This window comes from Bos grunniens, chromosome 3 (genome assembly GCF_055505025.1).
Source record: "Bos grunniens cultivar Pamir isolate PY7600 chromosome 3, Bosgru_T2T1.0, whole genome shotgun sequence".
NCBI classification, from domain to species: Eukaryota; Metazoa; Chordata; class Mammalia; order Artiodactyla; family Bovidae; genus Bos; species Bos grunniens.
In genome coordinates, this window is record NC_141167.1 from 11,535,658 (window position 1) to 11,561,101 (window position 25,444).

Below are 25,444 nucleotides of genomic sequence, written 5' to 3' on the forward strand. Positions count from 1 at the left end.
TCTGCATATAAGTTAAATAAGCAGGGTGGCAGTATACAGCCTTTATGTACCTCTTTCCCAATTTTGAACCAGTCTGTTGTTCCATGTCTGGTTCTAACTGTTGCTTCTTGCCCTGCATACAGGTTTCTCAGGAGGCAGGTCAGGTGGTCTGGTATTCCCATCGCTTGAAGAATTTTCCATAGTTTGTTGTGATCCACATAGTCAAAGCCTTTAGTGTAGTCAGTGAAACAGAAATAGATGTTTTCTGGAATTCTCTTGCTTTTTTTTAATGATCCAGTGGATGTTAGCAGTTTGATCTCTGATTCCTTTGCCTTTTCTAAATCCGGCTTGATCATCTGGAAGTTCACAGTTCATGTACTGTTGAAGCCTGGCATGGAAAATTTTGAGCATTACTTTACTAGCATGTGAGATGAGTGCAATTGTGCGATAGTTTGAGCATTCTTTTGCATTGCCTTTCTTTGGGATTGGAATGAAAACTGACCTTTTCCAGTCCTGTGGCCACTGCTGAATTTTCCAAATTTGCTGGCATATTGAGTGCAGCACTTTCACAGCATCATCTTTTAGGATTTGAAATAGCTCAACTGGAATTCCATCACCTCCACTAGCTTTGTTCATAATGATGCTTCCTAAGGCCTACCTGACTTTGCATTCCAGGATGTCTGGCTCTCGGTGAGTGATCACATCATCCTACTTATCTAGGTCAGTTCTTCTGTGTATTCTTGCCACCTCTTCTTAATATCTTCTGCTTCTGTTAGGTCCATATTGTTTCTGTCCTTTATTTTGCCCATCTTTGCATGAAATGTTCCCTTGGTATGTCTAATTTTCTTGAAGAGATCTCTAGTCTTTTCTATTCTATTGTTTTCCTGTTTCTTTGCATTGATCACTGAGGAAGGCTTACTTATCTCTCCTTGCTATTCTTTGGAATTCTGCATTCAGATGGATATATGTTTCCTTTTCTTCTTTGCCTTTCTCTTCTGTTCATTTCTCAACTATTTGTAAGGCCTCCTCAGACAACCATTTTGCATTTCTTTTTCTTGGGGATGGTTTAGATCACGGCCTCCTGTACAGTGTTACAAACCTCCATCCATAGTTCTTCAGGCACTTTGTCTGTAAGATCTAATCCCTTGAATCTATTTGTTACTTCCACTGTATAATCATAAGGGATTTGATTTAGGTCATACCTGGATGGCCTAGTGGTTTTCCCTACTTTCTTCAATTTAAGTCTGAATTTGGCAATGAGTTTATGATCTGAGCCACAGTCAGCTCCTGGCCTTGTTTTTGCTGACTCTATAGAGTTTCTCCATCTTTGGCTGCAAAGAATATAATCAGTCTGATTTCGGTATTGACTGGGTTTTCTGCCTACTTGTCGCCTTTTCAAAGAGGACTTTTTTGACAGACCTAATATGGCTAGCTACCCCCTACCACATACGTACTGTCTATCCCCTTAACCCATCTTATTTTGTATAGCTTCCATGGGCAGAGGAGCCTGGTGGGCTACAGTCCATGGGGCTGTGAACAGTCGGACACAACTGAGCAATTGAGCACACACACTCATTTTTTATAGCAGTTATTATTACCTAACTGGCAAAAAAGAAATATAGTATAATATATCCTCCCACCCCTGTAAAATCTTCATGAGGATCAGGTCTTTATCGTATTTATTAAAATTACTATTCACCTGAACAATGCCTGGCACTTAATATACAGTAAATATTTGTTGAACACATTTATGAGTCAGGAAATAAATGACTTGATGAATGATAGCCTGTAGTGTAATGTGCTGATGAAAACTGCAGGCTCTGAAATCAGACTACTTATTTGCAAATCCTAGCTTTGCCATTTTCTTCCTGTGAACATGTTTTTTTAAAACATGTGCTCCTTGTGCTTCATTTTCCTCATTATAATATAGTACCTGATGCAAAAGTTATGTTGTAAGAAATCACCAAATGTATATCACATATATAATGCTCTGTATATGTTTCTGTTATTATTGTTGTAATTTGGGGATATCCCCCATTATATTATGAACTACTTCAGTAAAGTAATTGTGACTTATTAATTCATGTATCTATAAGACCTCGAACATAATATTTGTTCAATAAAAAGAATAGATAAATGACCTTTTATATTTCTGATTTTTAAAAAAAATTGTAGGTGCAATGAGTTTCATGAGAGAATAATGAATATAGAATAATAAAACATTTTTAAGCCTATCTTGATGGTTATCACATGTAAATAAAACGGCAGAAGGCGGGGTTTTTTTGTAACATATAAAAGATTTTAAAAAGTTGTAATGCCTAATGCTAGAGAGGGCATAGGAGAGAAAGAAATCTCGTGATAGTAATGTGTTCATATTGCCAGTTTGGCAGAAAATACCAAGTCAGAAATATGTTTCTGTTCCTGTCCTTTGACCTGGTGGTAGGTCTATTTGTGACATTTGTCTGAGGGAAAATTTCTATATGCCAGTTTCCCTCTCTAGTTCCCCCAAATAAAACAGTAGGTGCTTGATGCAGAGAAATTTCCTTAGCATATTTATATGACATGTAGGAGTTTATTAATATTTATTGAAGAACTGCTGCTTTTTTTAATGACTTCTATGCCTGGCACATCTAGAATATATAGATCATTTTATCTCATTTTTAAAATAAGGTAACTGAATGTACTGCAGCATTATAAAGGCCATATTTGCCGAAGTCCACAGCTAGTATCATAGTCAATGTGAAAAACTGAAAGCTTTTCTTCTAAGATCAGGAACAAGACAAGAATGCCTACTGTCAACACTTTTTTTCAACTTAGTGCTGGGGACTTACCTGATGGCACAGTGGATAAGAATCTGCCTGCCAGTGCAGGGCACATGGGTTCGATCCCTGGTCTAGGAAGATTCCACACGCTGCAGAGCATGTACGCCCACGTGCCACAACTACTGAAGCCCGCACACCCTAGGGCCCTTGAGCTGCAGCTCCTGAGCCTGTGTGCTGCAAGTGCCAAAGCTGGTGTGGCTAGAGCCTGTGCTTCGCCACAAAAGAAGCCACCACAGTGAGGAGCCCACGCACCATGAAAAGGAGCCTCTGCTCACCACAAGTAAAGAAAACCCAAGCAAAGCAACAAAGACCCCACGTAGCCACAAATAAATAAGTAAAAGAGAAAATTGACTTTTATACCTTTAAAAATAACAACAGTGCTGGACAACCTAGCCAAAACAATTAGGTAAGAAAAAGAGTAGAAAAGGCATTCTTTTTTCTTTTTTTGCTATTACGATTGGTATTTATAGAGTATGCAGTAATACAGGAAAAATATTTGAGCTACACTGAAAAAAAATCAGAATACAAAAAATACATATAAACAGAAAACCACTACAATGTAGAAAAAAATTTTTATAAGAGAAGATTATACATAGAAACACCAGTGTTCAACATGGGTGATGGGACCACGGATTTTTTTCCTCTGCCATTACCAGGTATTTTCTGAACTGTATATAATTAACAATAAATCCCAATTTTAAAAACACTGCAAAATCCAGTTGAGATTTTTGCATAGAGCAAATTCAAAGAGTAAGTAAGAGAGTACACTGGAACACTGTGAGTGGAGTTTGTCAGTGTCAGGTCAGACTCAGGCTTTTCATCGCTCCTTACCAGCAAACTTGATAATGCTGCCCCAAAATGCTTTTCAAATAACAATTTATAACCACTGACTATATATTTGACCCACTGAAAAACACCCACCTTGGCTCCTGAAAGAAGCCCTGAGAACAGTGTGTGTGTGCTTAGTCACTTAGCTGTGTCCGACTCTTGGACCCCATAGACTGTAGCCTGCCAGGCTCCTCTGTCCACGAATTCTCCGGGCAAAAATACTGGAGTGGGATGCCATTTCCTTCTCCAGAATACTACCAGTGCTGAAACAAGCTGATGAACAATTCTTAACCCGTTCACACACTGGACTGGAAGGAGTAAAACTGTATTTGCAGATGATGTGCTATTATATATAGAAAACTCTAAATTGTGAAAAACTGTTGGAAATAATAATTGAATTTAGTAGAGTTGCATGACACAAAATCAACATACAAAGCCTAGTATATTTCTATATACTAACAACTATCAAAATGATAGAATTTTTAAAAATCCCAGTTACAGTAGCATCAAAAACAATAAAATGCTTATGGAAAGATACTCTATGCTCATGGATTGGAAGAATTAATATTGTTTAAATGTCCACACTATTCAAAGTTATCTACAGATTCAGTGCAGTCCATATCAAAATTGCAATGGCAAAAAAATAAATCGCAGGGCATTTTCTACAGAAATAGAAAAAGCAATACCGCAGAAGACCCCCAATAGCTAAAACAATCTTGAGAAAGATGAGCAAAGCTAGAGGCATCACACTTCGTGATTTCAAACTATTTTACAAAGCAATATCATAATAGTGTGGTATTGGCATAAAAATAGGCATATAGATCAATGTGAGCCTAAAAATAAACCCATGCATATCTACTCAGTTTTTGACAAAGGAGCAAAAAGTACACAGCGGGGAAAGGATAGTCTGTACAACAAATGGTGTTGGGAAAACTGGATAGCCATATGCAAAAGAATGAAACTAGACCCTAGCTTATACCATATATAAACATTAAAATGGATCAAAGACTAACAGAATACCTGAAACCATAAAACTAGAAGTTTTACTCCATAGCACCTAAGCTTCTTGACATTGGTCTTGACAGTGATTTTTTTTTAGCTTAATACCAAAAACCAAGTTAAGGCAACAAAAGCAAGAATAAGTGGGTAAGACTATATCAAAATAAGTCTCTGTTAGCAAAGAAAATCATTAACAAAAGGAAACTTTATAGAATGAGAGAAAATATTTGCAAACCACGTATCTGATGAAGGGTTAATATCCAGTATATACAAGAAGCTCTTACAACTCAATAGCAGAAAATAACTTGATTGAAAAATGGGCAAAGGACTTGGAATATACATTTTTCCAAAGAAGACATGCAAATGACCAACCAGTACATAAAAGGTGCTCAGCATTACCAGTTATCATAGAAATGCAAATCACAACCACAGTGAGATATAACCTCATACCTGTTGGGATGACATTTTATCAAAAAGACAAGATGATAAATGCCAGTGTGAGTGTGGAGAAAAGAGAACCCTTATACACTGTCGATGATAACATAAACTGGTACAGCCACTGTGGAAAACTGTGTGGAGGTTCCTCAAGAAATTTAAACTAGAGCTACCATATGCTCCTTTACCAGCTGGGGAAGAGTAGGGGGAGGGATAAATTCGGAGTTTGGGATTGACACGTACACGCCGCTATTTTTAAAATAGCCAACAAGGACCTACTGTATAGCACAGGAAACTCTGCAATATTCTAAATGGGGAAAGAATTTAAGAAGTAATAGATGGATGTATATGTATAACTGAATCACTTTGCTGTGCATCTGAAACTAACAGAACATTGCTGCTGCTGCTGTTGCTAAGTCACTTCAGTAGTGTCCGACTCTGTGTGACCCCATAGATGGCAGCCCACCAGGCTACGCCATCCCTGGGATTCTCCAGGCAAGAACACTGGAGTGGGTTGCCATTTCCTCTAGAACATTGCTAATCAACTATATTCCAATATTAAGAAACAAAGAATAGAGCTGCCATGTGTCCCAGCAGTCCCACTTCTGAGTATATATCTGAAGGAAATGAAACCATTACCTTGAACCAATATCTGTACTTGACTGTTCATTGCAGCATTCACAGTAGCCAAGGTATGGAAACTATCTTAAATGTCCATCAGTGGATGAATTGAAACAAAATGTGGTATGTGTGTACACACACACACAGTGGAATATTGTTCAACCTTTGAAAAAGAAGGAAATCCTGTTACTTCTGACCATGGATGAGCCTAGCTGTCAATGAGCTAAGTATAATAAGACAAAGACAGATACTGCTTGGTATCACTCACATGTGGAGTCTTTAAAAAAAAAAGTAGAAAAATGGTTGTCAGGGGATGAGGGAAATAGAGAAAGGTTGGTACAAGTGTACATACTTTAAGATGAATAAGATTATACTGTGAGTAAGAGCTGCAGATTAATGTATACCATAGTGACTAGAATTCATTATACTGTGTTGTGTAATTGAAATTTGCTAAGAGTGTAGAACTTCAGTGTTTTAAATCCTCCCCTCCTTGCAAAAAGGTGAATATGTGAGGTGATGGATGTGTTAGTTAACTTGGTAGGAAGAATCTGTTCACAGTGCACAGGTCTATCAAACTATCATGTTGTATGCTGTAAATATCATTTAGAAAATTAATAGGCAAGTGAGTCAGAGTTGTGCCTTTTCCCTGATCATTAGATCTGAAATTTGAACTCAGATCTGAGACCATACTTCAGTTGAAGTAATTTAATATATTACTCTCTTTATATGTTAAGAGTTTAGCCTACTGCCCTCCAGGCTTATCCATGCAAATAACAGAAATCAAACTGAAACTAATTAAAGCAAAAGGGGTTTATTGACTCATGCAATCTAAGGAAGGTTGAGTGGCAGTAGGAAGAACAGATTTGCAGCTGAGCTCACATCTGGAGCAGTTGGAACTGGAAACTCATGGTATCAGACTACTACTCCATCTCTTATTTTGACTTCACTGTACATGTAGCTCTAGTATATGTAGTTTCCATTTTATCCTACTGTTGATTGGCTTTTTCTACACGTCAGAACATTTGATCTCCAATGGCTGTTATATCTCACAGCCTTAGTCCCTGAAGAGGAAATGCCTGATGGTTGTTTAGGTCCCAAGTTAAAAAAAAGTCCCAAGGGAAGGACTACTTATTAGTTTTTCTAGGTTCTGGTGTCTGTCCCTGGACCAGTCAATTGTGGGGCAAGTTCATGTAAGAACATATCAACTACAGGTATTCTTTAGTACTTGGGAAAGTGTACAGTATTCAAGAGAGTAGCCATGAGGTAGAGGAAAATGATGGTGTTGTGCTTGGCATACAGTCCTGTGAATATCCATTACAGTTGCTTGTTTCATTGTTTATAATAGTGAAAAATTGGAAGCAAGCTAAATATCCTGGAGTGAAGCTTGGTCAGTTGTAGTTCATCAACTTAATGGGTCATTAAATAGCTGTTAAAATTATGGTTATTAAGACCTTGGGCTTCCCTGATGGCTCAGTGGTAAAGAATCCGCCTGCCAGTGTAAGAGACACAGGGTCAGTCCCTGTGTCAGGAGGATCCCCTGTAGAAGGAAATGGTACCCCACTCCAGTATCCTTGCCTGGGAAAGCCTGAGGGCAGAGGAGTCTGGCAGGCTGTAGTCCATGGGGTCACAAAACAGTCAGATACAACTTAGCTACTACACAATAACATATGAAGATATGCTCATGATGCTACATTAAATGGGAACAGAATATAACATTTTATATACAGGAGCCTGGTAGGCTGCAGTCCATGGGGTCGCGAAGAGTTGGACACGACTGAGCGACTTCACTTTCACTTTTTCCTTTCATGCATTGGAGAAGGAAATGGCAACCCACTCCAGTGTTCTTGCCTGGAGAATCCCAGGGACGGGGGAGCCTGGCGGGCTGCCGTCTGTGGGGTCACACAGAGTCGGACACGACTGAAGCAACGCAGCAGCAGCAGCAGCAGCAGCATACAGTGTGTTTGCTACTGTGAAACTTCAAAATTCAGATTACTGAAACAGATTTACAAAGTCATATGACAGAGGATCGGGTTTCAAGCAGGAGACACAGGTTTGATCCCTGGGTCAGAAAGATCCCTGGAGAAGGAAATGGCAACCCATTCCAGTATTCTTGCCTGGGAAATCCCATGGGCAGAGGAACATGGTGGGCTACAATCCATGGAATCACAAAGAGTCAAACACAACTTAGAGACTAAACAACAACAGCATTGACAGAGGGTCACTGTGGTCCAAAGTCTGGTGCCTAACTTTGTAGATCCTGACCCTTTGTCTTGCCAGGCATCCAGAAACCATCATCACCATGAGGAACTGACTGATGCTAACCAGAGTTCACAGGAAACTGATACATAAATCATAATGTTAATCATTTGCAAAGAAAAATACTATTTCCAGAGCATCAAGCAGATTCATATTGACTAGTCATGAGGCAGCAAACTTCTCTCCCTCCAGTGGTCTATATGGGCATCCAGACAATAATTAGAAGATTGGTCTGAAATTGTGGAACCAGGAAAAGGGGCTTAATATGAGGCACTCGTAAGTATTAGGGATAGAAATATCACTCACTCACAAACTCTGTCCTCAGATCACTCAGTTTATATGAAAATACAGGTGTTAAATAGCTATAGAATTTTCTCTGTATAGAGTAGGCAGGCTATTTTATTAGGCTCAGAACTCCCACTAAAGAAAACTAAAATATCTGAATGAAATAGAACAAAATGTCTTATTAAAAGCATGGAATAATTAAGAATAGGTTGCTGAAAATCAGACATTCTGCATCACAACCACTAGTTGGGAGACTATTTGCCATTATGTTAAATGGGAGAAAGTATAATGTGTTAGATATTGGCCTAACCTCAACTGATTTCCCCAAATGAGAAATTGATGCTGGGAAGGACTGAAGGCAAAAGGAGAAGAGGGTGACAGAGGATGAGATGGTCAGATAGCATTACTAACTCAATGGACATGAGTTTGAGCAAACTCCAGGAGATAGTGGCCAACAGAGGAGCTGGTGTGCTGTAATCCATGGGGTCTCAAAGAGTTGGACACAACTTAGCAACTGAACAATAACAACTAACTTAAGTACATTAACACACTGTACATCTATCAGAGTGTCATGTTAGGATGTAAAATGCTTAGGAACATCTTTCCTGATCACGATAATTAATATGGTTGGTTATAAACAGTTGTTTTGTGAGTAGTACATGACAAATGGATGAGCTTTTAAAAAATTATCATTTTACTGCATTCTTTCCTTAAATTGAAATATAATTGATATATGTTTCAGATGTACAACATGATTCAGTATTTGTAAATATTACCTCCACAATAAGGAGGTAATAACATCTGTCAACATAGTTAGAAATTTTTTGTGATGAGAATGTTTAAGGTCTACTTTTTTTTCTACTTTCAAGTATGCAGTACAGTATTATAAACTATAGTCATCATGTTGTACATTACATCCCTGCTGCTGCTACTGCTGCTAAGTCGCTTCAGTCGTGTCCGACTCTGCAACCCCGTAGACGGCAGCCTACCAGGGTCCCCCGTCCCTGGTACTCTCCAGGCAAGAACCCTGGAGTGGGTTGCCATTTCCTTCTCCAATGCATGAAAGTGAAAAGTGAAAGTGAAGTCGCTCAGTCATGTCCCACTCTTATCGACCCCATGGACTGCAGCCTACCAGACTCCTCCATCCATGGGATTTTCCAGGCAAGAGTACTGGAGTGGGGTACCATTGCCTTCTCCACATTACATCCCTAAGACTTACTTATTTTGTAACTGAAAGTTTGTACTTGTGATCCCCTTCGCTCATTTTGCCTACTCCCATAATGCTAAAGAGGGCTTCCCAGGTGGTGCTAGTGATGAGGAGTCTGCCTACTAGTGCATGAGAGGCAAGAGACTCAGATTCGATCCCTGTGTTGGGAAGATCCCCTGAAGTAGGAAATGGCAACCACTCCAGTATTCTTGCCTGGAAAATTCCATGGACAGAGGAGTGGCAGGCTACAGTCCATGGGACTGCAAAGAGTCAGATGCAACTGAGCGACTGAGCACACACATGGTGATAAAGAATCTGCCTGTCAGTGTGTGAGAGGCAAGAGACTTGGGTTTGATTTCTTGGACAGGAAGATCCCCTGGAGAAGGGAATGGCAACCCACTCTGGTATTCCTACCTTGAAAATTCCATGGATAGAGAAGCCTGACAGGCTGTGGTCTATGGGGTCACAAAGAGTCGGACACAACTGAGCATGTGTGCACCTCTGGCAACCACCAGTCTCTTCTCTGTTATCTATGAGGTTGGGTTTTGTTTTTTTTTCTCTCTCTGTCTCTTACATTCCACACACAGATGAGGTCATGTGGCTTTGTCTTTCTCTGTCTGATTTGTTTCACTTAGCATAATGTTTTCAAGGTCCATCCATGTTTCAGATGGCAAGATTTCCCTTTTTATGACTAAATAATTTTCCATTTTGTATATAGAGCACATTTTGTTTATCCATTCATCCAATGGACACCTAGGTTGTTTCCATATCTTGACTGTTGTACGTAATACTGCGGTGAACGTGAGAGTGGATATGTCTTTTTAGGTTGCTGTTTTCCTTTTCTTTAGATAAATATCCAGTAGTGGAATTGCTGGTGGTTCTTCTAGTTTTAATTTTTAAGGGAATCTTCATTCTGTTTTTCATGGTACATGTACCAGTTTACATTCCTACCGATAGTGCACAAGGGTTTCCTTTCTCCACATTCTTGCCAACACTTGTTATTTCTTGTGTTTTGATAATAGCCATTCTAAGATGTGAGGTGATGTCTTATTGTGGTTTTGACTTGTATTTTCCTGGTGATTAATGATGTTGAGTGTCTTTTCATGTGCCTGTAGTCCATCTGCATGTCTTCTTTGGGAAAATATCTGTGCAGAGCCTCTGCCCATTTTTTTAATTGGATTTTTTTTTCCCTGTTGAGTTTTATGAGTTCTTTATGTATTTTAAGTATTAACCCCTTATCAAATATGTGTTTTGCGAATGTATTTTCTCAGTTTATGCTTGTATATTCATTCTCTTGTAGAACAGGTTTTATTTTTAATGAAAACATCAATTTTTTATTTAATATGTTGTGCTTTTGGTATCTATGTGTTTCTCCTAAAAAGTCATCACCAATGAACACTGGGGTACATGTGTCTTTTTAAGTATACATTACCATATGTAAAATAGACAGCTAATGGGAAGCTGCTGTATCACACAGGGAGCTCAGTGCCGTGCTCCATGACAGCCTAGAGGGCTGGGATGGGATAGGGTGTGGGAGGGAAGTTCAAGTGGGAGGGGACATATGTATATATAAGTATACATATATATTCACATCGTTGTATGCCAGAGATCAACACAACATTGTAAAGCAATTATCCTCCAATTAAAAATTAAAAAATGTTTAAAAATCATCATCAAGGTCACTTATGTTTTGAACTAGGAGTTGAGTAGCTCTGCATTTTACGTTGAGGTTCACGAGCCATTTGAGTTTGTTTTGTTTGGGGTTTTTGACCATACTGTGTGTCTAGTGGGATCTTAGTTCCCTGACCAGGGATTGAACCTGGGCCCTCAGCAGTGATAGTGTAGAGTCCTAACCACCGGACCACCAGGGAATACCCTGAGTTAGTTTTTGAAAAAAGTTTTAGATCTGTGTCCAGATTCTTTTCTTCTTTTTTTTCTTTAACACGTGGATATCCATTTGTTTAACAGCACCATATTTTTAAAATGTCCTTTTTCCATTGAATTGCCTTTGCTCCTCTGTCAAACATGAGTTGACTGTGTGGTTCAATTTTGGGGCTATCAGTTCTGTTCCTCAGATGTATTTTTCTGTTTTTTAATAAAAACCACACTAAAGTAATGCTAAAAATTCTGCAAGCCAGGCTTCAGCAATATGTGAACCGTGAAATTCCAGATGTTCAAGCTGGTTTTAGAAAAGGCAGAGGAATCAGAGATCAAACTGCCAACATCTGCTGGATCATCGAAAAAGCAAGAGAGTTCCAGAAAAACATCTATTTCTGCTTTATTGACTATGGCAAAGCCTTTGACTGTGTGGATCACAATAAACTGTGGAAAATTCTTCAAGAAATGGGAATACCAGACCACCTGACCTGCCTCTTGAGAAACCTATATGCAGGTCAGGAAGCAACAGTTAGAACTGGACATGGAACAACAGACTGGTTCCAAATAGGAAAAGGAGTATGTCAAGGCTGTATATTATCACCCTGCTTATTTAACTTGTATGCAGAGTACATCATGAGAAACGCTGGGCTGGAAGAAGCACAAGCTGGAATCAAGATTGCCGGGAGAAATATCAATCACCTCAGATATGCAGATGACACCACCCTTATGGCAGAAAGTGAAGAGGAACTCAAAAGCCTCTTGATGAAAGTGAAAGAGGAGAGTGGAAAAAGTTGGCTTAAAGCTCAACATTCAGAAAACAAAGATCATGGCATCCGGTCCCATCACTTCATGGGAAACAGATGGGGAAACAGTGGAAACAGTGTCAGACTTTATTTTTGGGGGCTCCAAAATCACCGCAGGTGGTGATTGCAGCCATGAAATTAAAAGACACTTACTCCTTGAAAGAAAAGTTATGACCAACGTAGATGGCATATTGAAAAGCAGAGACATTACTTTGCCAACAGAGGTCTGTCTAGTCAAGGCTATGGTTTTTCCTGTGGTCATGTATGGATGTGAGAGTTGGATTGTGAAGCAAGCTGAGTGCCGAAGAATTGATGCTTTTGAACTATGGTGTTGGAGAAGATTCTTGAGAGTCGCTTGGACTGCAAGGAGATCCAACCAATCCATTCTAAAGGAGATCAGTCCTGGGTGTTCTTTGGAAGGACTGATGCTGAAGCTGAAACTCCAATACTTTGGCCACCTGATGCGAAGAGTTGACTCATTGGAAAAGACTCTGATGCTGGGAGGGATTGGGGGCAGGAGGAGAACGGGACGACAGAGGATGAGATGGCTGGATGGCATCACCGACTTGATAGACGTGAGTTTTGAGTGAACTCCGGGAGTTGGTGATAGACAGGGAGGCCTGGCGTGCTGCAATTCATGGGGTCGCAGAGTCGGACATGACTGAGCAACTGAACTGACTGAACTGAACATTTCTATTATTGTAGTCTTACATATTAGCACCAAAAAACCCCCCAAAAAACTTAGGTATGAATCTAACAAAATATGTATAAGATGTATGTGAAGGAAACTGTGAAACTTTGATTAAAAAAACAAAGAAAATCTGTGGTTTGGTGGTGTAGTCTCTAAGTTGTACCCGACTCTTGTGACCCCATGGACTATATAGCCTGCAAGGCTCTTCTGTCCATGGGATTTCCCAGGCAAGAATACTGGAATGGGTTGCCATTTCCTTCTCCAAAAGAAAATCTAAATAGAGATATTCTATTATACATGGGTAGGAAGACTCATTATCATAAAGATCTTAGTTCTTCTCAACTTGATTTATGTATTTAGCACAATTCTAAACAAAATCTCAGCAAGTTATTTTATGGACATTGAGAAACTGATTGTGAAGTTTATATGGAAAGACAAAAATACCCAGAAGAGCTACATGATATTAAAGGAGATTAAAGTCATAGAACTGATTGACAGTACCTGATTTCAAAGCTTACTATAAAATATCGTAATCAAGACAGTATATGTTATTGACAAAAGGATAGATACATCAGTGAAACAAAATAGCACAGCAGAGTGAGTTCCAATCCCAGTTCTGCTACTAAAACAAAAAGACATCCTACGGACTGGAAGAAAATATTTGCAAATGATTCAACCAACAGGGGCTTAATTTCCAAAAATACAAACAGCTCCTACAATTGCATAACCATAAAAAAAAATAACAAACAAAAACCCACTCAAAAAAACAGAGTACCTAAATAGACATTTTCCCAAAGAAGACATACAGAGGAAAACATGCTCCACATCACTAATTAAAAATGCAAGTGAAAACTGTAATGAGGTATCACCTCAGGCCAGTCAGAATGACCATCATCAAAATGGCCATCCTACACATTGTTGGAGAGGGTGTGGAGAAAAAGGAACCCCCTACAGCGTTGGTGGGAATGTAAATTGTTGCCGCCACTATGGAAAACAGTATGGAAGTTCCTCAAAAACTAAAAATAGAGTTATCATATAATCTAGCAATCCCAGTCCTGGGCGAGTACCCATACAAAACTATAATTCAAAAAGATACATGAACCCCTAATTCATAGCGGCACTATTTACAATATCCAAGGCATAGAAACAACCCAAATGTCCAACAGCAGTTGAATGGATAAAGAAGACGTGAGTTACATATATGGGCTTCCCTGGTGGTCAGCTGGTAAAGAATCCACCTGCAGTGCGGGAGACCTGGGTTCCATCCCTGGGTTGGGAAGATTCCCCTGGAGAAGGGAAAGGCTACCCACTCCAGTATTCTGGCCTGGAGAATCCCATGGACTGTATAGCCCATGGGGTCACAAAGGGTCGGACACGACTGAGTGACTTTCACTCCACTCCACTTCACTTCTTCATACATGGAATATTACTCAACCATTATGTGTATATAAATATATATAGATAAAGAAGATATGTTACATATATGTAACATAATATTATGTTATTATGCAGCCATTAAAAAGAGCAAAATAATGCCATTTGCAGCAATATGGATGGACCTAGAGATTATCATATTAAGCAAAGTAAGTCAGAAAAAGATAGGGACTTCCCTGGTGATCCAGCGGCTAAGACTCCATTCTCCCAACGAAGATCGCTTGGGTTTAATCCCTGGTTAGGGAACTGGATCCCACATGCTGCAACTGAGGGTTCACATACCTCAACTACAAGAATCCTGCATGCTACAGTGAAGACCTGGCACAGCCAAATAAATATTTTTTTTTTTAAAGAGACAAATGCCATGTGATATCACTTATATGTGGAATCTAAAATACAACACAAATGAACATGTCTAGAAAACAGAAACAGACTCACAGACATAGAGAACAGACTTGTGGTTGCCAAGGAAGAAGCAGGTTGGCAGCGGGAAGGACTGGAGTTTGGTAGCAGATGGCAACTATTATATGTAGGATAGATAAACAACAAGGTCCTACTGTATAGCTCAAGGAACTATTTTCAGTGTCCTGTGATAAACCAAAATGGAAAAGAATATGAAAACGGATGTATAACTGAGTCACCTTGCTGTAAAGCAGAAATTAAACACATTGTAAATCAACTATACTTCAGTAATGTTTAAAAAATAAAAATAATTGTTATAAGATGTAGTAAGAGCTTGGTAAATTTTATCTATTGTTTATGTTCTGATTTGATCCTGACAAGATTCATGAAAAAGGCAGATTAGGTATTATTTCCGTTTTATAGATCAGGAAATAGAATTTAAGGGCTATTGTTGCTGCTTAGTCGATTCAGTCGTGTCCGACTCTGTGCGACCCCAGAGACGGCAGCCCACCAGGTTCCCCCGTCCCTGGGATTCTCCAGGCAAGAACACTGGAGTTGGTTGCCATTTCCTTCTCCAATGCATGAAAGTGAAAAGTGAAAGTGAAGCCGCTCAGTTGTGTCCGACTCTTAGCGATCCCATGGACTACAGCCCACCAGGCTCCCTCCGTCCATGGGATTTTCCAGGCAAGAGTACTGGAGTGGGGTGCCATTTTCTTCTCCTTAAGGGCTATTACTGTGTAACGAAGAGCAAGTGGTTAGGGGCTTCCCTGGTGGCTCTAGTGGTAAAGAACCTGTCTGCCAGTTCAACAGAGGCCAGTTCAATCCCTGAGCCAAGAAGATCCTTTGGAGTAAGAAATGGTAACTCCAGTATTCTTGTCTGGTGAATCCCATGGACAGAGGAGCTTCGCAGGCTACAGTCCATGGGGCTGCAAAGAGTCGGACATGACTGAGCAATTAACACACACTTACTTTGTTTATTGTGAATAGTACTGCTATGAGCATAGGTATATAATTATCAATAGCCCACTTTCAGTTTTTTTGGGGTTATACCCAGAAGTAGATAATAGATCTATTGTATCATATGATAATTCTGCTTTTAATGTTTTGAGGAACCACTCTACTGTTTTCCAAAGCAGCTGTACCATTTTATATTTTATCAACAGTTTTTCAAATTTTATCTGCTTTTGTGTACCAGTAAGCTGTATTTTTCTAAGACTTTGTCTAATTCATCAAACTTTCAAATTTATTAAGTGTTTGTAATGTCTTTGGTATTTGTGGTAATACATTTTTTCCATTTATATTGGTTACTTCAACCTTTTTTCTCATGTTATAAAAGTTTGTGTTGTCTGGAATTTATCACTTTATTTATCTTTTCAAGTAATTGATTTTGTGCTTTGTTGATCTTTTTTTTGTTTGTTTGTTTATTTTGTTCATTTGCTCTTACCCTTCTGTAAGATTATTCTGCTGTTGGTCACACACTCTTTGGATACGAGTGGTTTGTGGATTTGTGGTTTGCTTATGCTCACCTGGGTTTGTGGGATTGTTTTTTCCACCCGTTCCAAAACAATTTTTCAGAGGTACCCCGTTTTTTTCTCTGTATGTTTTAATGAAGAAAGTAAATTGGAGTGAAAGAAAGGGGTCTTAGAATTGACATCATTTTTCAGCACTAGGCTTTAGTCATTATCAGCCGTACTTAAAATTCTAACCTACTCTGGTTGACAGGATTATCAAACACAGCTTGTAACAGTGTTTCTGTCTCTCTTTTTTTCCCCTTCCCTGGCAGGACCCGTTGGGGCCCAGCCCCTACTCATGGTGCCCAGAAGACCTGGCTATGGCACCATGGGCAAACCCATTAAATTGCTGGCTAACTGTTTTCAAGTTGAAATTCCAAAGATTGATGTCTACCTCTATGAGGTAGATATTAAACCAGACAAGTGTCCTAGGAGAGTGAACAGGTAAGAATCAAGAAGTCACAGAGATCTTTTGCTGTTGGTTTTTGTCTTTGCTTTAGAAATTATGTTTATCTTATATGTCTAAATAGCAGTGTTTAATGTCTAAATTTGACCAAGAACACATGGTAATTTTCTTTGAAATTGACTGTACTTCAGAGGTGTGATAATGGGGGAAATCTACAAATAGTCTTGAAATTTTTCTGTTACAGTAACCTTATATGTTTTCTCTGTGATAATAGAAAAGGTCCAACTCATTGTTACGTGCTCTTAAAATCAGACTGAACATTTTTTTCCTTTGCTATTAGGTAATATCTATCTGTGCTTTTCTTTTCTCTTCCCACCTACCTTGAACTTATTTACCCCTTCTGTAATATTCCCTTTGAGACAATGGTGATTGTCATGATTTTATGCCTTCCCATCCTCAACTCCTCTAACTGTTCCCTACTCTTATACAGGAATAAATATATATGATATATAAAGATTTGCAGTCTGCTGTTAATAAGCTTCTCTCACTCCCTCCAAATACTATGGATGTGGATATGGTTTATGTAATATAGGAAATGTGAAAGGAATTTATGACATGATGTACACCACAAAGGAGGTTTTTTTAATTGAAGTATACTTGCTTTACAATGTTGTGTTAGTTTCTGCTGTACAATAGCATGAATCATCTATAAGTATACATAGACTCCCTCCCTCTTGAACCTCCCTCCCACTCCCTCCAGGTCATCACAGAGCGCTGAGCTGAGCTCCCTGTGCTGTTCAGCAGCTTCCCACTAGCTGTCTGAGTAGTGTACATATGTCAGTGCTACTCTCTAAATTTGTACCACCCTCTTCTTGCCCCCTCCTGTGAGATAAGATCCATAAGAAATATGAAATAAATTAGTACTAAGAATCTTTGTAATAACATGTAACAGAAAACCCCTATCATATGAATGTTACAATTAACGTAATAACAGAGTTCTTTCTGAGGTCAGGAGGCAAGTTGTAGAGTATTACAAGTGGAGAAACCTAAGGTATCAACTAATCTGATACCTTTTTTTCCCCCATACCTTTTTTATAGCTGAAATCAAGAAAGGTTGAGAGGCTTATTCAACAACGCTTACTAGTAGCAAATGTGAGACCAGAACTCCAGAATCCTGACTTGATAGTCGTTAAGAAATAATTTGTAAAGCAAGAAGGGAAGGAATTGAATTAATCTAAAGAGTTGGTAGAATTGCAGATAGCTGTAGTAAAGAAAGCACTTTTTGTTTTGTTTTTAAGATAAGGCAGCAGTAACAAAGATACAAACTCCAGGAGATAGTGAAGGACAGGGAAGCCTGGCGTGCTGCAGTCCATGGGGTCGCAAAGAGTCGGACATGACTTAGCGACTGAACAACAACAAAGGTATGGCAGTTGAGGAGAACCAGGTGTACTGACCTAAGCCAGGCTCAAAGGGGAGGTTCTAGTCAGTTACTGCAGTGCTTGCCATCTGACTAGATGATTACCTAATCTTGCTGTAGCCTCTGCCTCTTTCCTGAGCTTTGGACTGACACCTTACTATCTATAAAGGACTTCAAACAACTTACTCTCTGAATCCTCCTCCCCACACTCTGCTCATGTTGCTGTATTCTTTTTTTCTACCTAAATTTCCAAACTAGAACTTCCTTTTCCTCCTATTGGTGATCATGTCCTATTGCTTCTTTTTCAGAAACTATTCCCTAATCTGGCCCCCTCTATCCGTATTACTGCCACCTTGGTTTCAGACCCTTATTTGTTGCCTAGACTATTTTAATGACCTTGTCTGCCCTAATGTCTCTTTCTCTCTCCATTCTCCTAACATATCTACACTTTTGGCATAGTTATCCTTTTAAGTAAGAAATCTGATTATTTCACTCGCCTACTTTTAAATGTGTTCAGCTGCCTATTGCCTACAGAATAGCATCCCAAGTTTAGTATAGTATGCCCTTCTTAGTTTGGCTCTAACCTTCATCTTTTTTCATATTCTGCGACTCCTACCTGGAATGCCCTCTCTGCCTTTATCTAGCTGGCAAACTTCTATTATTTTTCAAGACAAACCTTTTGAACTCCATAGTCAGATGGTAGTTCACTTTTTAAAATAAATAATAACTGGCAGTTTATTAATCGATGGAGTATATTGCACAACAAATTCCCTCACATCTTTCAGGAAGAAAACCCGTTAGATTTGAAGAATAAAGACATCACCCACTGAATTTGGACATCATTAAAAGGTGCTTTAAATATTTCTTTGGGAAAAGGGACACAACACTTCTACTCAGGAGAAACATACAGTCCAGGTCTTTTATTTTCTTTGTAGCCATTGTGGCATGAATTCATGGAGAAGGGGCTCAGCAGTTCAGGCTCCTTCCCACTGGTTCTCACAGAGTGTGTATCTCTGGGTGGAGCAAGCTGGTGCTTCAGCTGAACCCAAATACTTTTCTTTTTGGCTCCCTTCTTTTTCTAATCATTTTCCTTTACACATTTCAGGAAGCTGTCTTGGCTCTTAGACTGCTTAATGTGCTCCATGTGCACATTAATTCTCTTGGCAAGAACCTTGCCCTTAACTTGTTTGTTTACACGGATGCCATCAGCATGCTAGGTAACACTGTAGACTCTTCCAGTTTTGCCACCGTAACATTGATGGGGCATTTCTTGTCAAGAATGGTGCCCTTCCCTTGTTATCTACAACATCACCTCTCTTGTTGATGTGCATGATATATGTGGCCACAGGAGCAACTCCATGTTTCCTAAAAGGCCTAGAAAACATACGGCGAGTACCCCTCCTCTCTCCCTTCGTGTTGGTCATTTTGGGAAAATGCTGGAGGGTGGCGGTTCCAGCCAAAAGGCCAGCTCATTCTACTATGACCTTGTAGTACTTGATTGGTATGCACTTTTGTTATAATATATTTAGTACAATATTTGTTGCTACCTTCTTCTCTCAGCATAACCTCTTCATGAAAAGTTATATTCTTTATCATCATCTGTATGATCATCTGATCTTAGCTCAGTGATTGGCACAGAGTAAATACTCAATAAAATGAACAAAATGCCTATAAAACTAAGAGGGGATGAGTGAATTGGTGAGAGACAGGAAAGAGAACTGGACATTACAAAGGGCTTCGTATGGATGTTCAGTACCCTATCCTCTCTCCTAGAATATGCAGGTTAGTCTTTATCATAGTATCCTTTTCTTTTGTCTGTCTTTGTGCTTACAGGGATTACCCATCTCATGCTGCACTCTCAAATTCCCTTTTTCTTGTTTCTCAAAACTAGGGTGTTAATGTGTAAATTTGAACAAAGGATAATCCTGGCCTTTCTGGTAGATGTTTACATTTTTTAAAGGCATTTATTAATCTAAAGAAATCTCTTAACCAATAGAATGTCTAAGGCAAATATTTCTTAGCTGAATTTCTTATTATCGCCTCTCCAGCTTGCCCTACCTGAAAGAATTGTCCTTAAATTTAGCAATATATAGTGGAGAATTCTCATATGTTATTTATTGAATAGCAAAATTATATAATTATAACATTAGAAACAGAGATCAAATTGCCAACGTTTGCTGGATTATGGAGAAAGCTAGGGAATTCCAAAAAAATTTGCCTCTGTTTCGTTGACTATGCCAAAGGCTTTGACTGTGTGGATCATAATAAACTGTGAAAAGCTCTTAAAGAGGTGGAAATACCAGACTATCTTACCTGTCTCCTGAGAAATCTATTTGTGGGTCAAGAAGCAACAGTTAGAACCCTGTATGGACAGGGTTGTCTGCTGTCACCCTGTTTGTTTAACCTGTACACCAAGCACATCATGAAAAATGCCCGGCTGGATGAACTCATCCAAGCTGGAATCAAGATAGCGGGAGAAACATCGACAGCCCTAGATATTTGGATGATACCACTCTAATGGCAGTAAGCTATGAGGAACTAAAGAGCATCTTGATGAGGGTAAAGGAAGAAAGTGAAACAGCCGGCTTAAAACTAAATATTAAAAAAACTAAGATCATAGCATCCAGCCCCATCACTTCATGGCAAATGGAAGGGGAAAAGGTGGAAGCAGTGACAGATTTCCTCGTCCTGGGCTCTGAAATCACTGTGGATGGTGACTGCAGCCATGAAACCAGAAGATGATTGTTTCTTGGCAGATAAGCTATGACAAACCTAGACAGTGTGTTGAAAAGCAGAGACATTACTCTGCCGACAGAGGTCCGTATAGTCTAGGCTATAGTCTTCCCAGTGGTCACATACGGTTGTGAGAGTTGGACCGTAAAGAAGGCAGAGCACCTTCATTCAAACTGTGGTACTGGAGAAGACTCCTGAGAGTCCCTTGGACAGCAAGGAGATCAAACCAGTCAATTGTAAGGGACATCACCCCTGAATACTCCTTGGAAGGACTGATGCTGTAGCTGAAACTCCAGTATTTTGATCATTTGATGCAAACAGCTGACTCATTGGAAAAGTCCCTGATGCTGGGAAAGATTAAGGGCAGAAGGACAAGAGGGCATCATAGGATGAGATGGCTGGATGGCATCACCAATGCAATGGACATGAATTTGGGCAAACTTCAGGAGATGGTGAGGGACAGAGAGGCTTGGCATGCTGCAGTCCATGGGGTAGCAAAGAGTCGGACATGACTATATGACTGAACAACAACAACAGTGTTAGAACAGCAAAATCACTTGAAGACAAAATGGGTTGGAATTGAGGGAATGATAGGAGTTGGAGACTTGGGACTTAGAGGTATGTCAGTTAAGGGTTTTTTTTTTTAATATTTCAGATGAGTCTCTCATAAGAGACTGAGGCAGTCGCAGTAATGTTGGGTATAAAAGACCAAAATTATTTATATTAGATTTGTTCCTTTTCTTACCTTTTTTTGGTAAAGGAATAATCACATGTTATATGTGTGTATATGAAGTTGTGTACCACAGAGTTTCAACATGTTGGTTAAATTTGAGAGGAACATATATATAATAAATTAGTGTGGTACATTCTGGTTTTAACTTATGGCCCTGTTGACATCCCTAATTGCATTTCATCTTTATGTTGCTTTGTCTTCTTATGTTATTTGTCAGTAGAAGTAAAGGATCTGTAATTAAGATGTTTCCAAATGGAAATTTTTTTATCATGTACCTTTTATTTGAGTTTTGACAGGAGCTAGAGGATCTCTTTGGGACTCTAAAATTGGCATTAACCAACTTTGTACTTTGCTAATAATATTGACTTAATTTTATGTCAGCATCCACGAAACTTATTCCTTTTGTTTTCTTCAGAAGACTAGTTCTTGTCTTCACTTTTTGCAGTATTACATACAAGTAGTCATTTAAAATTGTTGATGGGCTTCCTAAATTGATTTAGTTCTTACACGTCAAAAACTAGAATTCGAAAAGTTGGAAACTCAATAGAACCTTACAATTCCTTTTCAATATTAACTAAATAGTTATGAGCCAAAATGTAGCAGTATTTAAATCAACACATATGAGGTTTCTCTTGTCCATATGCCACATGCTCAAATATTTGGAACTATGACATTAATCATACTAGTAGAATGATGTATTGCAGCCAAGCAAGTTTCCACTTTAGTCAGAAGAGTTTTCTTGGACAAAATATGCAGGAAATGCTTGTGAATCATCTTGTGAGTCAATTTTTCTACCTTAGATTTTTTTTCTGTTGCTTTTTTTGTCCTTTCCTCACTTCTTTTCTGGAGTATGTATCTATGTGTTTCTTTTTTTCCCTATTTAATGATTTCATTTTAAAATCATCATTAGTTAAAAGAGTAAAGCAGGTTTCAGATGTTTCTAGGTGCTTTTTTACAAGTGAATGGTATTAATAACTAAAAGTTAATTTTTAGAAGTATTATGACCTAGAGTGTAAAATCTGTAACTTGAGATTTTTATGCTCGTTTGTCCAACTACTAAATGTATATCAGGGTAAATCCTCAGTAGGCTGTCAATGTACTTATTCAAAGTTGTTAAATAGTGAAATAGATGTGAAAATTGTTTATGCAGCGTGATTATAAATGCAAGATCTACTTGTATAAAGATAGAAGGAATCTTGAAATGGTAATAGAGTGATCAAATTTATTTAATTTTCTTTCATAAATTAAACATTATCTGACAGTCATTATATTAGGATGATTGTGCTTACTCAGTCAGTCGTGTCAGTTGTGACTCTTTGCCACCCTTTGGACTGTAGCCTGTCAGGCTCATCTGTCCATGGGATTTTTCAGGCAAGAATAGTGGAATAGGTTGCCATTTCCTTCTCCACAGGATCTTCCTGACCCAGGAATTGAACCTGTGTCTCCTATGTCTCCTGCATTGCAGGCGGATTCTTTACCCATTACTATTTTATTACGATTAATGACATAGTGCTGAATATTTGTGCATATTGCATACAGAGGTAATATAATTCTGATGATTGAATTTTAGAAGGAAAAAATATATCTATATTGAAAAGATTTTGGCTTTTATGTAGAAATCATCACAAGTCAGAGTGTTTGAAGAAACTCTCTTTTGTTATTTGGAATATTATTGACAGTGTTATACTAGGGTAGTGTTCCAAGAAAGGGACATTCTTTTTTTAAATAGCAACTTTATTGATATACAATTCATATAGTACACAGTTCACTCATTTAAAATGTACAATTCAGTGTTATTTAGTGTGTTTACAGTGATAGTGGACAACCATCACCCCAGTCATACTTTAGAACATTTTGTCCTCTGCCAAAGAAATCTCATTAGCAGCCACTCCCCATTTCCTCCCTCTCTGCATCCCTCCCTCCTTGCATCCCTGCCCAACACTAGCCTACTTTCTGGCTCTGTAGATTTGCCTTTTCTGGACATTTCAATATAAATGGAATCATACAGAATGTGGCCTTTTGTGTGACCGACCTCTTTCATTTCACATGTTTTCACATAATGTTGTAACAGAAAGAAGTAAAACTGTGAGTCGCTCAGTTGTGTCCGACGCTATGCAACCCCACAGACTGTAGTCCACTAGTCTCCTCTGTCCATGGGATTCTCCAGGCAAGAATACTGGAGTCGGGTAGCCACTTCCTTCTCTGGGGATCTTCCTAACCCAGGGACTGAATCTGTGTCTACCTGCAATGCAGGCAGATTCTTTACAGTCTGAGTCACCAGGGAAGTCCCTTAATGTTGTAGTATCTATTAGTATTTCATTACTTTTTATTACTTAATAAGATTCCATTGTATGGATATTTTGTGTTTCTGTTCACTTGTTGATGGATGTGGGAGTTGTTTGCACTTTTTGGCTCTTAAGATTCATGTTGCTATTCACATTCATGTTTTCATTTCTCTTGAGTGTATACCCAAGAGTGGAATCAAGTAGCAACTCGATGTTTAATCTTTTGAGGAACTGCCAGAATCTTCCAAAATGGATGCATCATTTTACATTCCTGATAGCAGTATGTGGTGATTCCAGTGTCTCTACATCCTCATTAACATTTGTTATCTGTCTTTTTCACTAGCTATCTTAGTAAGTGTTGAGTAGTATCACATTGTTACTTTGATTTGCATTTCCCTGATGGCTAATGATGTTGAGCATCTTTTTGTGTACTTATTGGCTATTTGCATATTTTCAGAGAAATGTCTGTCCAAGTCTTTTGCCCATTTGAAAATTAAATCGTTTGCCTTTTTTGTTACTAAGCTGTAGGAGTTCTTTATACCTTATCAGATAAGATGATTTGCAAAAGTTTTCTCCTTTTCTGCACCGTGCCTTTTTTACTTCCTTTTAAAATTTTTTCTTTTTTCTTGCAATTGAGATATAGTTGATTTACAATACTATATTAGTTTCAAATGTACAACATAATGATTTGACATTTAATAGATTATACTCCATATAAAGTTATTATATAAAATATTGGCTATATTCCTTTTGCATTTTCACTTTCTTTGAAACACATTTTTTATTTTGATGAAGTCTAGTTATTTTTTCTTTTGTCAACTGTTCTTTTGATGTGTTTTGAGGGGTATACTTCTGATTAAAATGATTTAGAAGACAAACCCCAAAAAACACTGCCAGTGAAAATTAAATGGTTTAGTTTTGCATGTTCAGCTGTCTTGGGGAAACTTTACCATACAAAATATATAATTTTTAAAAAGCAAGTTTTATTTGCCTTGTTAGTCGTTAGTCACTTGTAAGATAAGAAAGCTAATAGATGGTGAATATTTCAAATCTCAAAATTCTTTTAAAGTAGCATCTAAATAAATTACTCACTAATCTTTTGGCTGATATTCCTACAATATATTTGAAATTGAAAGGTATTTTTCAAAGATACTGTTGTAAATAAAGATATGTCTAAACATAGGGACTGTAGGTAGGGTTTATTTTTAACATCTATCCATTTGTGTAGATTCAAATTACAATAACAGCTGTATAATATTCCATTGTAGGATGTGCCTTGATTGTTTACTTCTAGGCTGCTCCTTTTTTTTTTTTAGACTGAGTTAATTTAAAGCAGTTATCTGAATGTGCTATATTATTGTACCAATTAAGAATGCTATTGGTACTAGATTTCAAAATTTATGGATCTGACTAGAACTATAATTCTAAATCTACGGTAACTTTTAAAGCCTTAAAGATCGTTTTTTAAATCTTGCCTATGTTTTCTTAACTGTTTAATTTATTGTGCGTCTGTTTTGTGTCAGGCACTGTGCTAAGCTCTGGGGATAACAAGATAAATAAAACATGATTCCTGCCAAGGATTTTATAGTCTGTGTAGAGTGACAAGTTCTGTGAGATGTGTGGAGTACTGATTCCCAATTTTGGTTATGGAGATAGAGTAGATGACATGCTATCTGAGCTGAATAGTTACCTAGTGGAGCAGGGGAAAGAATATTCCAT

At 38.4% G+C, this 25,444-nt stretch overlaps 1 protein-coding gene, 1 non-coding gene and 1 pseudogene across 22 annotated transcripts in view; 1 reads left to right on the plus strand and 2 right to left on the minus strand.

Annotated features, from left to right (window-relative positions):
* LOC147374984 (protein argonaute-3) overlaps window positions 1-25,444 on the plus strand; it is a 136,292-nt gene that overhangs the window by 11,385 nt on the left and 99,463 nt on the right. For 13 of the 21 annotated variants that reach the window (XM_086379182.1, XM_086379235.1, XM_086379271.1 and 10 more), the window contains exon 2: window positions 16,424-16,595. In XM_086379182.1, coding sequence (XP_086235308.1) covers window positions 16,424-16,595 — 172 coding nt within the window. Of the gene's footprint in view, window positions 1-16,423; window positions 16,596-17,855; window positions 17,979-25,444 lie in introns of all 21 variants that reach the window. The other 8 variants (XM_086379250.1, XM_086379279.1, XM_086379139.1 and 5 more) reach the window with 1 other exon arrangement.
* On the minus strand, window positions 11,231-11,303 carry TRNAD-AUC (transfer RNA aspartic acid (anticodon AUC)). Its single transcript has one exon. It is a non-coding gene; the product is annotated as a tRNA-Asp (tRNA).
* LOC147374986 (large ribosomal subunit protein eL21 pseudogene) lies at window positions 18,864-19,401 on the minus strand (annotated as a pseudogene).